Below are 14,902 nucleotides of genomic sequence, written 5' to 3' on the forward strand. Positions count from 1 at the left end.
ATATCTGGATAGGCTTTTATAATGGAGGCTTGCAACTGTTGATATTGTTTTTCAGTTTTTGGGTTATTCATTGGTAGGCTTGTGAGTGCTTTCCACTTTAGGGTGTGGGTTAGGAGGTCTCCTATGACTCTTATTCCTGCCCAGTTCCATGTAGGGAAAAGAAAAGGCTGGCCAGTTGTGAGACTTGTGATGTTTTTGTTTGAAAATAGTGGTTCTGTAAGTACAGCTGACTCTGTTGATCCTGTGAGTGTGTGATGGAGTCCTGTGTTTTTCCATCGCTGTAGAGCATCTTTGTAAAAGGTAGGTAGTTTAGGAGGAGATGGTGCAGGGCTGGCCATTCGGAGGATTGTGGAAAGTGTAAGTCCTCTGGTGGATGCTTTCGTGATGTAATCGAAGGTGGTTACATAAGTGTGATTGCATTGAAGTGTCTTTAGGAGGAGGATTATCCTGAAGGATCGAATCTTGTTTTCAAGGGAAATCAGGCCTTGACCTCCCTTGCTGAGTGGCTTGCAGAGTTGAGGGTGTGTTGTCCAGTTAGTTTTGTTCCAGAGGAAACGTTTGATTTCCTTTTGAATGTGGTGGAGAAATTCTTCAGGAGGTGTGAGTACTTTGAAGGTATGCCATAAGACACTAGCAGCCATCTGGTTAACTATTAGTACTCTTCCTCTAAGTGAAGACATGGAACGAACGCTGTTCCATTTACCTAGCACCTGTTTAAAACGATTGTGCAGCTGCGTCCAGTTCAGTGTGTTATATATTTTGGTGTTGCCAAGGTGCACACCTAAGTATCTTTGTCCTTCGCTTGACCAGGTACATTCGATCGGAGAATCATTTCTAGACTTCCATCCACAGAATTTAATATATATATAGATATATATAATATATATACAGAATTTAATATATATATATATATATATATAGATAGATAGATAGATAGATAGATAAAGGTCGTATAACGACTTAGGGTAAATGAGTTGTATTAATAAATAATCACTATGTAAACTTGATATTTTTCTAAATATCAATCTTAACGATAACGCTGGCGTGATGCTGATCAAGTAATGAATTGTCTTTTTTCTTACGTAGAAGACTCCGAGTTATCATACCGAAGCGACGACAGGTTTCTTTTGAGTTTTCTTCGTTCTACAAAATTTAATCTGCAGGAGGCTTATGTTAGAATTAAAACCTACCACACAATCAAGAATGAAGACGGAGACTTATATAGCGAAGTGCCTTTTGCAGATATCAGAAGAGTATTTGACAATCTCCTGTGTTCTGTCTTGCCTAATAGAGACAATTTGGGAAGAGCTATTCTGATATTTCGTTTAGGTGAGTATTTTCACTTTTACCTTATTTATTTCATATTTTTTTCTTTCTTCATTTTCATTAGTCATTTATATGCGTCGAAGAACTTTATTTTTATTTGATCTTTAGCAAATTAATAGCATTTGATTTCTTTCCTTTTCCCTTTTGGATTTCCGTTTATCAGATCACTTTCTCTGATAAACTGGGGTGAATATATTTGTTCCCTATTCCACTCATAATTACCAACCCTTATCCTAGCCTTGGTTTTCTAAAAATGTGCCTAAGAAATCCAAGCTAAAATGCACCATACACTCAATGCCCCAAGTTAAAGACTCCAGCCACTCATTCAATTACAGGCTGCAACAACTCAGAAAATATTCAGCAAATCCTAAGCTGACTTTGTAAGAGCCAAATCCACTAAGCTTATCTCCTGTTCAAATGGCAATCGCGGCTTCAAGTTTCGTCTTGAAAAGGCTTTTAAGCAAAACTTCTGCCATAATATTTTCCTATCTCTTTCTTATCCCGATGGAACAATAGCAATATCTTCTAAAGATATGACTGACCTCCTGACATCAATCTTCTCCTCCAACTCTTGTATAGCCGACGAAGCTAAATATCTTCCATATGCCACAAGCCACCATCATTAAGCCTCTTCTGATCTTTCGACGGAAGGACAACACAAAATTATTCAATAACCTTGTTACTAATAATTCCTCTTGTTCTAGTTGTATAAAAGTTGGCTCTAGAAGTATTGTATTTTTCCGTGTATAAGACGCACCCATGTATAAGACGAACCCCACTTTTTCGAACCCAAAATTAAGAAATCAATGTTTTAAACAAAAAACAGAACACATTTGATATTTTTTTAAATATTCAAAGTATATTTAGTAATTAGGTAATATGCATCACTCTCAGTTCCGGGCATATAATTTTCTTCATCGTTTTTTATTTCCGGACATTTTTCTGGGCTAGTGCTCGAAATATTATTAATGCATTAACTTACCCCGCCAACGAGTTACAGACGCATGAATGCTTTCAGAGTTTTGATTGGTTTTCAGAATCAGTCGTTAATGACGTCAATCGACAGAGTTAATCAAGGCTAGTGAGTGGCAGAAGCCTACTCGCGGAGATACAGTTCGCCACAGCAACCGCGGTTCTTTCAACCGGTTACCCCCCCCCCCCCCGTGTATAAGACGACCCCAATTTTTGGTCTAAAAATTTTAGAAAAACGTATCGTCTCTTATTGAGGGAAAATACTGTAATATCCATCCTGTATCACCTTTACAAGTGTCATATTCAACAGTCATCTGCCCAACAGCATGTTAGTAAGCTTTTATATATCCTGCTCCCAAAAATGGAGATAAAAAGTCATAAAACCTTCTTCCCATTGTCCTCAATTTAATACTGTCAAAATTTATGTAGAAGGTTATCAACAACTAGCTGCTTCACTACATAGAGACCCATTGGTTAATCAGTTGTCACCACTATGGACTCCTCCATTCTACAGCAGACCTCAACGCTAACCAAATCTCATGTGGTTGCTCTTGATATTTCCAAGGAACTTGATCAAGTCTGTCTGCATTGTTGCCTTCTTTAAAAGGTGCCACGTAATCATCTCTCCAAGCCTTATGGGTAGACTGCCAGCTTCCTCTGTGGTAGTTCGTTGTGTGTTATGGTCCCTCCTATCTGATTTTTTCATGAATGTCGGAGTACGCCGAGGCTTTGTGCTTCCACCAATACTATTTCGCTATACATTATTGCTCTTCTCTCAATAATGTCCAGTCCCATTCATAGCTTTGCTGATGTTAGTGCACCCCATTCCTTTTCTTATTTTAAAAAGCCTTGTGGTGCTCAGAACAGTCAGAATTCAAGAGATTCAAACACTTCTCTCCCCAATGCTTTAAACACTAATCATATAGCCATTCTCAAGCTGGATGAAGATAATGTAGTAGATTTTAATGCTACCAAAACACAATCCTGCCTTATTTCCCAAATGAAAGACACCATGCATCACTCTTCCTTACTTTTTATATCACTCTCTTCACCAATTAAGACCAGTTTCTCTTGAAACTTACACATCTAGCCTATCATGGCATAATCAAATCACGTATGTTGCCTCTTCAGCGTCCAGAAAGCTTTATATCATTTTTGTTCTTAAAATTGCTTATCTTCTACTCAGCTCGTAACACTTAACACTTTATTAATTCCAATTCTACCCAAACTTAAAATATTGCTCTCACATATGGAATGAAGCATTAAAACCGTCCTCAGAATGCTAGATTTTATCTAGAAGAGAGTTATTAGACGCTTTTCTCACCAACTCCCTCCAGCCGCTTACCCATACGCTATTTCTAGATTATATATTTTCTCTATATATTTCCATTGACGATGCTCCACCGAATTGGTCGCAATTATTGCTCCTCTTTCCTGTAATCATGTACGAGCAGCTACTAGTCAATAACCATGTATCGTTCGACTTCAGACTAGCTAAAAGAACGCGTCCTCTTCCTTCTTTCTGTACACCTCTGTCCTTTGGAACAGTTTCCTCTCAATACAGTTTTCCCCGACATATACAACTTTTTCAACAGACACATTAGCAGATTCGTTTATTATCTACAATCATTTCCAGTCAAGGAACTGTCGTCTTATGGGTCTTAAGAGCTCTGGTGTGTTTGTATGAGGGAGGTGATGTAAAAAAAAGAATTGAGCCTGAAGTCTCTTACTGCACTTCTCTTCGGTTCCTTCATATTACTGTATTTTTCTTCCTCATATAGAATAACGTGATTGTCGGGTTATATTACTTGTGTTCGATTATATTTTTATTTATTATAATTAAAAGTTGAAAAGAACTTTTCAACTTATAATTGGAAAATTTATTTAGGTATTCTGAGTTATCCAGAAGTAATATTTATTTGATGGAATCTGAAGAGAATGATAAAAAAAAATCTTTCCCATCTCCAACGACATCGTTTGAAATTCTTCAGAACAACACAAACTCATCGCTTATTTAAATCCTGGGAATCGAATTCCTGATGAACATGGAATCCGAAGAACTGTAAACCTTTCTCAACTTCAGTCATACTCGAAAGTTCCTTTCCTGCCTGAAGAGGTCAGCTGATTTCTTCTAAACTAACAAGAAGTTTCTGAAACAATTATTCATAAAAATGCTTTTCATGAAATCGAAAGAGAAATCGGATAGTCGACAGGGTGGGATGGTGAGTGGCGTCTAACCATTCCATTTATCACATGATGAAAGCGGTTTAAAATCTTGAGTCTCCCGAAATGGATTCTCGATTTATGTGCTAGTCTCCTTAGTGCTTGTCGGAAGACATTGCGACCAAACTACAGAAATTCTTATTTTATTGCTTTTATCTGTCCGCAAAAAAAACGGGTTCGAATCTCATCTAGACTGGAAGGATCCTTTTTTATAAGGATCTTTCAGCTAAATCCAAGTTAGTTGATGATACAAAGGGGGTAAGTCTTCTTCTCACAAACCACACGGACAGATACGCATGTCATTTACTCATAGCATTGGTTACTGTGGTTGAGTGCAATTTCGGTCAGTTCATTTTTTTAATTATATGCTATAGATTGCCAACGTTAAATGTCTATATTTTCTCAGAAAAGCTCTAAAATAGATTTATAATGATTTGAAATCATTGGGATGATTGAAGATTGCTGAATCTCGTGTTTGAGTTTCTACTGAAGAAGCTCACTGTAACGACGCTTCGAACAACGAATAATTATTGCAAACTAGCCTTCGATTTGGAACTGCTACATAATTTGAAACTTTCAGAACCTTTATTAAATTAACTTGGGATAAAACGACAGAATTTCAAGATTCTGCAATTTCACACAGCGTGAACATCTCAGAAGCTTATCCTCTTCATGATATAGTCAACTATTGGAAAGATTATTTTGATTCCTTTGGTGCAATCAATGTTTCGTCTCTATTACAGCAGATGTTAGCGATCTGCAACATTTACAGCAAGGAAATTATTTTGAAAATTTTAAGCATTTATTAAGTTTATAGGTACGTTAATGTCACACATGTATTCAAAATCAGAATATTCTGAATGGGAGAATTTTCAGTGGGTCTAAAACACCGTTATGTAAAACATCATTTCGCTTTTCTTACCTTTCTGATACTCAAATACTCAAACAAGATAAGATATCAGATCTTCCGTCGTGGGCTTATACTTCAGTGTTTCATGGTACAAATATATCTATCTACTAGCTTCTTTAGCTCCATATTAATCTGCTTCTTTAGCGATCCGATCTCTCATGTGCACTTGTTATACTTCGTACAAATCAAGTCTCCCTTCAGAATTTTGATTTTCTGTTTTAGGATGACTCACTGAAAACCTCTCTGAAAATATTTGATTTCAAGAAGACGACACTTCCGCTAATTGACGATTATTTATTTCTTTATAGGCTCACTCTCTCTTGCAGATACACATGCTCTATTGCTTCTCTCTTTTCCAGGTTTTTTCATAGATTGTCAACTAAAATGATATCCATTTTTAACGTGAACCTCTCGAGTGGCAGATCACTGATATAAGTGCTGACTAACTTCTATCCTGCCGAAATTTTTTTTTTCCTCCGAACATTTTTTTTTCTTTTTTTGTATCCTCCTCTGTATTCTCTGGTGTACAGTTTCCCATCTAGGTTGCCTATCTTCTAATCTATATTTTACACAAGGTACTAAGGCACGGTTATAAATTAGACAACTTTTTTATGAGAAGCTAACATAAGATTTTGACGAGATTCTTCAGCAATCACAAAGATTATTTCTGATTTGTTTTAAATAAATTTTTTTATCTTACATTAAATGAAGCTCGATGCAGTCCTACAACATTATTGTCCATTCCCTTATCGCTCACTTCCATTGAATCCAAAAAGAAATCGAGGAAATATCAGCAAAAAAGGGAAAACCGCATTTCTGAAGTTAAACATGCAGTGAATTATCTCGAAAATTTCATTGCAAAACTGTGATCTTTGCACTCTCTACTATACAGCCACCTGAATCAGAAAAGACAGAACACTAAAATAATTTTGAGTTGTTTTTCAGAAGAACATCCAAGGGAAAAAAAAAAACTTTAATGCATTGATGTACAAAAGTTATTATGCTGTAGTCTGCAAACATCTAAGCTATTATTTATCGAAGGCCACCAAACTAAAAGTCATTTAAAAATGAAATAATACCCTATCTGACAATCATCTATGAATTACCCACTCAACTAAAACGTATATTCATGGCTTCTTTTCATTTTAACGCAATGATTGCAATTTTTTTTTTTTTTTTTTTGTCAAGATGATCGTATATTAAAACAGCATGAATAATCTACTCATAAGGCTGTAATATCTACTCAGAGCAGATTAATACAATAAAATTAACCTATACGGATAATGTTCTTCAAATAATGTCACCTATTGTAATTAAATTTAATGTCAAATGAAATATTTTGGTAGGTTACGTGAAGTTGTCGGAGCGGGTAACATTTAGTACATCTTTTGCTCCATATTTGTTCGATGGGATTGCCGCATAACATCATGTATTCTCTATGGATAATCTTGATTTGATATTCCGACTAATTTGTTCCTTTTCGTCTGAAAACCATAACACTGGTCCTTCCTTTCGAGGTATTTGATGCTGGATTATGTTCAGAGATGATCCTACCGCTCATTTCAAGTTGGAGGGAGAAAAAATTCATTTCTACATGGAAGTAGCGGATAATCGCCACCGCTTACGAGCTTGATTGCTAATAGCACTGTACATGCACCATTCAACCAATCTACCTCCCACCTCAAAACGAATCTTCGATAAATACCGACAGTGCGTTGAAGATAGAGCGCTAACATGTTTCTAAATGACAGTGTGGTCAAGTAAAATAGCTGCCATTCACAGCTACTGTGTTCTGTCTTTCTAATAAAGCCATCCATCATCACATTACTTCACCGGAAACGCCTGATGTTCACCTGTCATCACTTTGCATGCCTCATCGTGTACACGTGCCGTAAACTGGAGCGTATTGAGTACTGAAGTAAATTATCCATTTGAAAAGACAGATGGGTAAGTATAGAAAAGGGAATGAAAACTGCCAGATATCTCTAATTGAAATTAAAATTCTATAAGAAAATGCCCAATCTCAGTCCAACTCTCAAAATGTAACCTACTTATTCATGAAATCTGCAGACGATTGCTGACAGTTGTCGCCATTCTAACCGCCGGCTAGTGTGGAGCGTTATTAAGACCGTATATCCTTAGATTTCTGATGAGCAGTATGACCTTGTTATACTGCATCTACGAATAAATGTAGTTTTTTTTACTATTAAAACCGGTTTAACTTATAATTAATATAAAAACAAGTTACTCAAGTTTATTTTAGGTTTTAAGTTATATTAAGCAGATATGCAGAACTCAATCCAGTCTATCCGCTATTGTAAAACTAATTTCTGGATTTCTACTTAGGTCATGGTAAACCTCGTGAAGTCACATGTTATCAGTTAGTGAAGGCCGTGATTCTTTTACTGGAGTGGATTAAGGAACTTGAAGTAAATCAAATCTATGGTTGCGTTGCTATCATTGACTTCCAAGGATGCGGATGGGATCATATAAGTCGATATTTTGGTCGGGACCTATTTGATAGTGCGGTGAAACTAGTTCAGGTAAATTTCATATTGTTCTAATAATATATATACAGGGTGTTCGGGATAAATTTGACATATTTATAATTAATTATATTTTTCCGTAAGTTACATGTATTAACACACACTTCTCTTCATTTAAAAGTTTGGACCCTTCTTCATTCATATACAAGATGTCAGAAAGGATGGATAGCTGGAACCCACCTGAATCATGGAAGAGAATAACTTGTATCATGATGATTCGTGCCCGCCATCAAAATAAGGATATTACGACTGCTGCCCAATGCTCCCTGAATACAGTAAAAACAATCAGGCATGAACTAGAGACTTGCAATGGTGACTACGAGGATGTAGCAAGAAGAAAGATCCCTAGCAGACGATCTGATTGCGTTCGTACAGCAGAATTCCTCGCAAATCTGCAGGAACAGGTGTTGAAGAACCCTGGCATTGGAATTCGGGCTTTGTTCGTGGAGTTGCTAACTGTAGTCAAGCCCTGGATAACAAGGGTAGCCAATGGTAGGCCGTATGTATGGCAGCAGGATTCGGCCCCTTGCCACACCTCTGGGAAAAGTCAAAAACGGTTGTCTGAAAATTTCTACGACTTCACCAGTCCAAATGTTTGGCCTCCAAACTCCCCAGACCTTAACCCCATGGATTATTTTGTATGGGGCGCAGTTGAAAAAGACACCAATCGCACTTCCAGTAATACAAAAGCCCAGTTAATGGATAAAATTAAAACAGTTTTTGCGGCCCTTCCCAGGGAGACTGTAGCATCAGCTTGTTCGAGGTTCCGAAGCAGAATTGAAGCTGTGATCGATGCTAATGGTGGTTATTTTGAGTAAATCTTGTTGATAGTATTGTAATTAACTCTGCCTGTAATGTTTTTTTGTCAATTCATTAAATTTAATAGATACAAAGAAGATTTTCTTTTTCCTTACGAAACTGTCAAATTTATCCCGAACACCCTGTATATATATATATATATATATATATATATATATATATATATATTTTTTTTTTTATTTATTTATTTATTTTTTTTTTTTCAATAACTTTTAATTGAACTCCCTATTCCTTCTCTCCATATAAACGAAAATATAGCATCTTGAGCCCGAGAAAAAGAAAATAACTGAATCACTGAGATAAGAGTGGTTTTCTGGTTATCAATTGCCATGTAAAATTCTTCACTGAAGACCCGTATAAATTTCGTTATGAATAATTATTTTTTAAATTATTGTGGTGCAATAAATAAAAAAATAGCAAGGTGGGTGAATTTTAAAGTGCACGTTACACACATTACTTTTAATTTTTAGATAAAATTCAGTAAGAAGTTCATAACTGGGCAGTTTGCAAACAGATACGTGGAATGAAATCTAGTCATTTCGCTTTTGTTCGGCTCTTTTCAATTATAAGTGGAGGTTTCTTTGGTTTAGAAGTTCACATGGTATATTCCGGTAATTGGACCATTTTTTTTAATAAGCTATATAAAACACAATGAATTAATAAAAAACCCGATAAGTTTCGCAAGTCTTACATCTTCAGGGGTAAAAGTTAACTTAAAGTTTAAAACACAAGGAAAATATAAATTATTAGTAATAGTTCATGCTATGCAGTTGTAGCCGTCTGACTATTCATAAAATTAAAAATCAGAATGCAGATTCAAAGTAGTGCTGAATTTAAACAATGCTGGATGATGTCACGTTCTGTTGTTCACGTTCATAATGTCCGAGGTCTGACTGAGGTATATTTTTTATTAAAGCTGACCAAACTTGGTGGAGAATTAATCCTTGATTTTTATTGCATTGTGTTGGTATTTTAAGCATGTTTGCCGCTTCTTTAAACTTCCTTATGTAACAGCTTTTTTCTATGTACGACATGTTTTTTCTACCAGAGTACACTGTGGTCGGTGGAAGTGGTATGGAAAGCTAGACCTGATTTGTGTTCTCTTCTGTTTTGCACATCCTTTTGGTGTTCATTCATGCGAATTTCCCCAGATCTTCCTGTCTGTCCTACGTAGCAGATGTCGCAAGAACAATAAATTTTGTAAACACCTGGCTTTTTAAAAGGATGATGAGGAGGTTTCGGGGGATGTAGAAATCTCGAAATTTTTTCCAGCGGCAGAAAGGCTACTTTGATGTTATATTTGACCAATGTTTAAGTTAACTTTTACCCCTGAAGATGTAAGTGAAACGACTTACGAAACTTGTCGGGTCTGTTATTAATTCATTGTGTTTTATATAGCTTATTAAAAAATAAGCTATATAAAAGTCTTTTTAATTAATCCGCTATCGTAGCGTACAGGAATGGAATCCTGTTAAGGCACTTGAGCCTAACATAACAAGCGTGTGGCAGTATTTCAAATGGCGAGTTCGGTTACGTGACCAATCTTTATTTGCCCAGCAGAGGTTTCCGTAATATAAGATTGCTTTGTAGGTTGGCAATTCCTTCTATTTCATGATGTTAAATTAAGAAACATTTCCTGATATATCTGGAAATCTAGTTCACAGGGAATCTGATTGCTCTGTTTAGTAGTAACCAGTTCACGTGTGATCTAATTTGATTTCATTATATCGCATTCCTCGTGAAAATTATTTGTTGATCTTTTCGGTCACCAAAGAGAAAACTGCAGTCCCAAAATGCGTACTACTGTAGAAGGTTGAAAACATAGTGGTAACGTACCACTAAGATAACGCCTTCACCCTCAGCTCCGGATAAAGTCTCCTTCGGGAAGGACTCCCAAGACTATATAATAGGAAATGAATAATTTTGTCTGCGCCCTTATCAAATCAAGCTTGCTGGGCCGTATGATTTTTAAAATGATTTACTTTGTTATTGAATGCTACGAAAAAAAACATTACTGCTATTAGAAACGTTTTCCTTACTTAGGATGGGATGCCTTTAAGATGCGAAGCTTTGCATCTGCTATTTCTGTCTGACTTCTGCAAGACTATTCTGGAAGAGTTAAAATACCTAGTGAAGATTAGGATTCAGAAGAAGGTAAGGTTTTCTGAGTTGTTCTGAAGTAGATAACTGGCTGAATTCGATAATAATAGTTATTTGTTGATCAATGAATCAAAATGATATAAATATCAGAATACACACAGTAATACTGTTAATCGTTAACAGTCTTCATTAACTCGTTAACACATCCATACTGATTATTGAAAGAATTTCTTCTTCTTCAAAATGTCTCTAGTTTACAATCTATGAAATCGCTTATTCAAAACGCCTGTAAACGTTTTTTTTTCTTTTTTTTCCCATAGGCTTTATCAAACGCTGATAGTTGTAGCATAAAAGTTTTTGTAATCGTCACTATTAAGATAAAATTTATTCTAATCACTATAATATTGGTAGGATAAATTGCTATAATCTCTCTCTTGTTAACACATCCATACTGATTATTGAAAGAGTTTCTTTTTCTTCAAAATGTATAAAATGTCATATCCTGGGATGATTATATTTTAATTAAAACATCCAGGATAAAAGACTTAATTTAAAAAATAGTTAACATATAACGTTATAGTTAACATATAACGCAGCATATAACATCTAATGTGTAATCGAATACTGGAGTAGTCCCAAACATTATCTGTAGAGTTAGTTGATAAAACAACCTTAAAAAATGTAAGGTTAGTGTTTCGTGAGAAATAAGATTTCTCTAGTGATATACCGAACAGAAAATGATGAAGTTTGATCTAGTTATGGCTGTTTAATTCATCAGTAATTCTGAACATCTATCAGATAAACAAGCCTGTTCACACACGGAGGAGAAACGACATTGCATCATGTTAGTAAACAATATGTATTGAAATAACAGCAGTATTTTGTATAATAAAATTCATTTCCAACCTGGATTGTTTATTTTGAAAAATACTGAACTAAATTTACTCATCAAGTCTGGTGAAGTGTCTGTTCACAGCCATGTACAGAACTGTGAATCTAGACACTCCATTTAATAAAATGCAGTGTTTGGACTCGCAATGTAATATAAGCAATCGGAAAATGATATTTTCACTCTAATAGCAACTTCTCACCTTTAAATCATTTCTTATGTATTGGGACAGTGCCAACCAACTGGTCTTTTTTTTTCATGTAAACGTAGCATATAACTGAACATAAATGCCCTATTATCCGTACCATTCAAGTATCTGTTCTGACAATACGAACAGTGACTGCACCAGAAACATTCATTGGTACACTAATTACACTAATCTTTCTTTCTTTCTTTCAGAACTGGTTTCTGGTACTCTATTAAAATATCATGCAACAGCGATTCACGTATTATACACATACCCGTCACTGAATTAGAAACATTTATTTATTACCGTGTTGGAAGTCTTTTAGCCAGAATTACAACACATATGAGGTTCGACACAGATTCCACAAAATGTTGAATTGCATCTACGTATACAAGATACCAGGCGTTCAACAGGCAGTTCTTTAACTGATTCAGATTTGACGGAAGAGAGCTTTTCTCCCGTATATCTTTATAGAACATGCGCCATATATTCCCAATGAGGATTTAGATCCGGGCTTTGTAGTGGCCAGGGATGATATGGTGGAAGTCACAGTCATGCTCGCTGAATCGCAGCTGAACAATTCTTGCTCGATGGACGGTAGCATTATCGTCCACGAAACAGCCGTTACATGCTGGACAAAAAGCTGACATTGCAGGATGGACTTGATCAGAAACAATGTTTAGATATTCCTAAGCGGAAATCCGACCTTCCAGGAATATCACAGGACCGTTCCGTACCAACAGAACATATCCCGTACCATGACACCACATCCAGAACCTTGAGTTGTGTTTAGAAGGCAAGCTTGGTTCATTTCTTCGTGAGACTCCCGTTAAACTCTCTGCCTACCGTCGGTACAGAACAAAGTAAACCTTGACTCATCGGACTATATAATTTTTTTTCCAGTGTCCAGTCATGATTTTCTCTTCAGCACTGTAGATTAACTTTCCTGTTCTTCGCAGAAATCAGTGATTTCCTTATAGGCTCGCAACTACCAATACTGATCCTCTTCGATTCGTTGCTCATAGTTCGGTGAGATATGGTTCGGGAACAGCCCTCATTAAATACTTCAGTCAATTGCTGGACAACGGTACGGACAAACAGGAAATTCTGTTTGTCCGTACAGGCCTTCTCAATACAGGTCTCGTTTCTGACAGACTGCCTTCGAATCACTGTTACGCCTCTTGAACAAGTAAAGTAGGTTATTTTTCCACTGATTAAACACCCGGGATATCTCACTTTTTGAGAAACTAATCAGCTCTACTATTTTCGAAAGCGTTGCTCCAAGCAGACAGGCACCCACAATAAGCCCTTTATAGAACTCAGAAAGATCCTTGGTGTTTCTATTGTGATTAACAGTATTGACGATTACTGACCAGCAGCAGTCTTGAAAAGTTGTCTAGAACACGCGGTGACGCACGTGACCAAGTATTTTGCATATACATATATACGCTGCGTAAGTGACGTTTACGCACATCTGCAGAAAGATTTCTAATTCATTGACCGGTAGGTGTCGATGTCGTGTTATGTCGATGCTATGCGAGGTTGTAGGAAAGAATCAAGTTTTTCAAGTCATACAAATGGAAAGAAATAATGAGATCTTTTCGTGTGTGTAATGCTAACTTTTAATGAAATTCAAGCCTTTCATTTTCAAAATTAAAGTACTAGTACACAAGGTGAAAGATTCTGTGGCTTAAATTGTGTCTCACATGAAAATTGCGGAACAACATAATAATGTAACTGAATACTAATGATATTAGGTAAATATCTACCCTGCAAATAGGTCTCAAGGTCACTTTTAATTGGATAATAATTACAGTCTGTGTATAATTTCGTCACTTTTTCTTCGTATGGGAACAGTTTTTCTATTTATTAATACTTCCCGGGCACAGTCGCAGTCTATTTTCCTATAGAATGTGATACTTGCATAATGAGGAAAGTTTTCGAAACATTTTTATTTCGCGGCAGTTTTCATTTGGTATAATTTATTGCTATCGTATAAGAGATCTCAAGTATCTTATTCCAATTTCAGGTCATTCTTCACGATAGCCTTGAGTCCTTGCACTTACATGTTCCTTCCTCTTATCTGCCGGCAGATTACGGAGGCAATCGGGAAACGTTGAATAGTAAGTATTTGTGTCGCCAACTTGAAGAGTGGGCGGCTCGTAATTGTTTCGCTGGAGATCACGACGAAAATGCAGTGCCTTCCTAAGATGGAATTGCTTATAGGTTTTTTTTTCAACTGCAGTTTGTACCGAAGATGTTGCCAAATAATCCAATGGAAAAGTTACTTAGTATCTAAGTAAATATTCTATCAGTGACAATAGTCAATGAGCTGTAATTCCCAAGGAAGGAGGCAATACCGTGTAATAAAACATGAATATATCTCAGATCTGAATGGAGTCTCATTCACTCTGTCTTCCTTTCAATAACACAGCTTTTCCTTCTTTCAGTATTTTTCTTATACCGAAAGAAGCGTTACTTCGAGTATCTCAAGTAAAAACATTTTTACTTGAGATTAGTATTGATTATAATCAATACCAATCCAGATTAAATTAACTCTCGATTTTATATTAATATACTGTCTTCAGATCCCCAAAAAATGAGCTACGAGCTGATAGTTTCCTGAAAGACAGGATGAGATATTTGATTCTAGTTCTTGTGCAGTTTTTTTTTTTTTTTTTTTTAGACCAGATAAAGGTCGAGGAACCTTTATCTGGTCTCTTTCGACCAATCGTAAGTTATCCGATCTCCTACGGAGGTAGAGGATTTTTTCCCCACCGGAAACTAGGGTTTTCCGTCCCTCAGAACAGGCAAACCGGCCCCGTCAACACACACGGACTTACAGTTATAAGATATATATATATATATATATTTCATCTTTCATTAGGAGAAAAAAAGGGACGGGGAGAAAGGGGGGGGGACCCCATAGA

At 36.2% G+C, this 14,902-nt stretch overlaps 1 protein-coding gene across 1 annotated transcript in view; it reads left to right on the top strand.

Annotated features, from left to right (window-relative positions):
- The window catches only part of LOC150110643 (alpha-tocopherol transfer protein-like), a 41,736-nt gene extending 27,555 nt beyond the window's left edge, over positions 1 to 14,181 (top strand). The window contains exons 3-6 of the mRNA XM_090403682.1: positions 1,087 to 1,329; positions 7,778 to 7,974; positions 10,840 to 10,950; positions 14,002 to 14,181. Coding sequence (XP_090259808.1) covers positions 1,087 to 1,329; positions 7,778 to 7,974; positions 10,840 to 10,950; positions 14,002 to 14,181 — 731 coding nt within the window. The remainder of the gene's footprint in view (positions 1 to 1,086; positions 1,330 to 7,777; positions 7,975 to 10,839; positions 10,951 to 14,001) is intronic.
- Positions 14,182 to 14,902: the final 721 nt, after the last annotated feature.

Source organism: Typopeltis vanoorti, chromosome 1 (assembly GCF_054136105.1).
Source record: "Typopeltis vanoorti isolate ZY-2024b chromosome 1, IOZ_Tvanoo_1.0, whole genome shotgun sequence".
Taxonomy (NCBI): Eukaryota; Metazoa; Arthropoda; class Arachnida; order Uropygi; family Thelyphonidae; genus Typopeltis; species Typopeltis vanoorti.